This window comes from Geospiza fortis, unplaced genomic scaffold (assembly GCF_000277835.1).
Source record: "Geospiza fortis unplaced genomic scaffold, GeoFor_1.0 C13877592, whole genome shotgun sequence".
Lineage (NCBI taxonomy): Eukaryota > Metazoa > Chordata > Aves > Passeriformes > Thraupidae > Geospiza > Geospiza fortis.
The window spans coordinates 1-3,915 of record NW_005056247.1 but is presented as its reverse complement, the minus strand read 5'-3'; the positions used below and the strand labels follow the sequence as shown (position 1 = coordinate 3,915).

Sequence of the window (3,915 nt, the reverse complement as noted above, 5' to 3'; positions counted from 1 at the left end):
AGCCTCACCAGTGCCAAGTACAGAGGGCATATCTTTGGGTGACAGAAGTGACCCTTTGATTTATGGAAGTAGAGATAGAATTTTGTATTAAATGATTTCCAGAGGTCCTTCAGAAACTACTTGTTTTCCTACGATGTAAATTATTCTCCATCGTAATTTCTAATGAAAAATATCAGTATGACTAAATTGCTACACATGCAGGCCCAAAGATCCCTGTGTAGTTTGTCCTTATTGTGTCCTTAAAGTGCTAGTTTTCTCATTATCTTCACATTAAAGAAGCTAATTAAGGAAAATAATAGAAATTAATGGTGATGTGGGATTTCCTGTGCAGAGTATTTTGATGTTGCAGTCTGCTAAAAAGCCCACATATTTGTATAGTTTTGAAATGGATCCAGAACAGAAAATGTATGGTTCATTAATGCATATATATGAATACTAATCTTTCTTTCTCCAGTCTACTAGACACATCCTCAGAAATACATTTTCACCAACGTGTTAATTAAGTTTATAAGTATTCTTGGTATGTTGTTTTTAACCCTTTGCTAATAGAATGGGTCAAACCATCTCAAACTTACACTGTGAATGGTACTACAACTTCCTTCCCTTACCATTTACATAACTTCCAATATGTAAAGTTGCTGTAATATCAGTGAAAATAAAAGTAGAGTGGACACATGTGATTTAGTAAAATAGAGTGATGTACCTGGTGAGGAGAAGTGAGCCTTTTTTCATATGTCAGTTGACTTCCTTCTGTGGAGAAGCGGAAACTTTTCCTTCTGATACTGTCTTCTGACTCAGACTTGGGGAACTTATCAATATCTCCTTTGTCCTCTGCTTCAGACATTTCTTTCTGTCTTCTTTTCTTCCTTCTGTTTCTTCTTTCTTTAGCACTCTTTGAGCTCAACTTTGATGCTTCTGAAGAGCTTTCCAGGAGTTCTCCTAATCCCCCTACACCACTGAAATCTCTTGATGCAACTGATGCCGCTGCTACAGCTGCTGTTGTCTGTCAGGTTACAAAGCAAGATATTCTTAGTAGGCCATAAAAGAATAATTTTATAGTCTTTTATCAACTGGTTTTTATTATCACTGTGATAACAATGCTCTTCATACACTCTTGAGTGTGTAAATATACCCAAACAAATTGTGCTGAAGATAAACTATTGAGTTGTACAGCTCCTCACTGTTTTGCAGCATGAGTTATTTGAAGCACCAACTTCGTCAGAACAATAGCTACACTATTTGTTAAAGAATTGCTGCACAAGACACTTCTCTGAAATAAAAGGAGTCAGAAAACTGTTAACATAATGGTTTTCATGTATTTCAGACTTGTTTTTCCATTTTCTCCTGAGAAAATCCCCACATTATGGTCTTATTCAGCTGATGCCTTCTGAACTCTTACAGAGAAAACGAATGCCTAACAGTCATCCTGTGAGTTAATGTATTAAATCCAGCTAGCAGCCTAAAAGCGGTTGAATCCAGCCTTTCCTCACAGTCCTCACAGCAAGAATAATCTCTTTACTTTCCTTCTGCCTTTTCTGGTACCAGGCACAACCTCTGGACACATCTTCATGTCCTTCCTCTCTCTTAATGTTTCCCCTCCACATGTCCCACTGTATCTGCACTCTAGGTATTTATTACAAATATGCAAAGATTCATTTATTTCCTGTTGGTGCTACAGCCTGAGAGAAGAAAATAAGGAAAGGGGTGAGATGACTTACTGGAGCAGAGTAATCCCAAAATTCAGGACCAATATCTTTAACTACAGTGGTCAGCCTACTTGTTTTTGTTCATTAGAGAAAGGTTCTTTTAGTCATGAAAATAAAAAAGAATTGAGAGTATGTCCAGTGCTGTTCCTCAAAAGAACTGTGGGAGATTGCGATGAAATTCTGTAGTGGAAATATCTTTAGGGAGATGATAGGCTGCTCATAGCTTACAAAAAAGGGTAGTGTGATGAATGGCAAAAGACTAGGGTTATATAACAAAGATGACTAGTAATTATCCAGCAAAACATATTATATTCAATGCCAGGTATTTCAGGAATGATGACATATCTCTTTACAGCAGGAAAGGATAGTTTGAAAGCTCATAGTATGCATTAATGTCTTTCTTTGCCACAATATACAACCCATGCTATACAAGTTGACTTGATACAGACTTTTTCTGCTAAATGGAGTCTTAAAAGGATTCTGAAGAGTTTATAAAATAAAAAAAGCAATACTCAAAATTTTGTCATACTGGTTCCAGTATATCATCCTTCAAAGACTCTAACAGAAACAAAGGCAGCAGATGCTGAGTCATCACCCATCTACCTCATAATAGTAGAAGTAAAGGTCAAACAAGTGGAGCAATCCAAAGACCACTGTGATGACTTAAGTTTGTGGATGAATAAGTTTGGTGTCAAAGGAGTGAAGAGATGGGTGCTAAACTAATTTCTGCCTTAGCAACTAATTCAATACTTCAGTGATCCACCTTGTACTGCCTACTTTCATCTAATGTTTTCACATACAAAAGAGATCCTGACCGTAATAATGCTTTACTTATAATGAATGCAGTGGTCGCTCATTAAAAACAAATTTGACTTTCAGGGTCTTTATTCAGCCTTGTTATAGTCTCGGTTTCTTAATCTATTCTTTCTAAGTCTGGATCAGCTTCATTTCCCCCCACTGTCAGATACACAAACATCTAGATGAGCCTGCTGATATCTTTTAGTATAATGTGATTTAGTGCCTTTAAGGCATTAAAACACCAGATTTAAGAAAAACCCAGCAATATGCACTTTGCTGACATTCAACCTTTCTAAATTTGATTTTTGCAGGATTCTACTCTTTCTTTAGTAATTTGGAAAGGATAAAGTTTACTGACTAAAATAAAGATATGCTAATGAGATTTCACAAGTCATGCATAAAGGTTTCTTTTCAAGCAAAAGACAGAGAGTTTGTCTTTTTGTTAGCACTTTATGGAGTCATTCTAACTCAGTGAAAGTACCTGTAAAGTATTACAAAAAATAGAGTTTCATAAGAGTTTCAAATTTGCTAGCATTTTATAAACACTGTCCTGTTGAAAATGACTAAATGCCATTTGAAAAGCAGTGGAAAATCAGCCCAGAAATTAAATAGATGGCTGACTCACAGACCTGAACTCCTGCATATATTTTACTTTCAGATAAGAAAAGCTTTCACAAAAGTATCTATTAAAATGCCTTTTCTCATAAAACTTTAAATAATTTTCTTCTCTTTTCAAAGGAAACAAAGATTACTTAAAAAGAATTCTGACGGAATATCTTTGTTATTAATATTGCTTATCTGGTTTTGAATATTGCTTGTCTGTTCTAAGGATACATAAACTTCTAATTTACTACAGCGTCAATTAGGGATATTTTAATTATCTTGCTGGATAGAAACCTAGAAGAACACCGATTACAATCCTTCTCTCTGCTTGATGAATATTTGGGGAGGATTATTAAGTACATCAAGCTTGGCAATTTTGACTGAAATGTAAACTGGAAGTAACATCAGTAGACTTTTTTCATGCTATTTGTAAGATCTGTAACATAAAAGAACCATTACTTATGACTACTTAAATCAGGTTTCTAGAGCCCTCTTATGAAAAAAATTTACTTTTACAGTCTTTTGGTGAACGAAGTAACATTCTTTTCTGTACCAATAGCTTGCTTTTTTTACTATTTGGTTAGTTCCTGGTTTTCATTGGCTATTTCCACTTTTATAACTTGCATGGTAAACATGCAAGACCTTTTATTTTCTTAAATTCATTGCACAATTTGTTCGTGTTCTTAATCATAAAAGATTTTTTTCCTTGCCTTAGGAACAAGGTTGTTCAGAAAGTACAATTTCCATTTTTACCTGAGCTTCTTCTTGTTGCTTCTTCAGCTGTTCCAGCATTTGCTGAAATTCTGCC

General features: G+C 35.1%; 1 protein-coding gene across 1 annotated transcript; it reads right to left on the bottom strand.

The window, feature by feature from the left end:
* Positions 1-703: 703 nt before the first annotated feature.
* Positions 704-3,909, bottom strand: LOC115949346 (sodium channel protein type 3 subunit alpha-like; the record flags this gene model as incomplete). Its single annotated transcript, XM_031065874.1, has 2 exons — positions 3,861-3,909; positions 704-1,003 (listed from the first exon to the last, which is right to left on the bottom strand). Coding segments are annotated over exons 1-2 (339 nt in total), but the record flags the coding sequence as incomplete, so codon positions are not given.
* Positions 3,910-3,915: the final 6 nt, after the last annotated feature.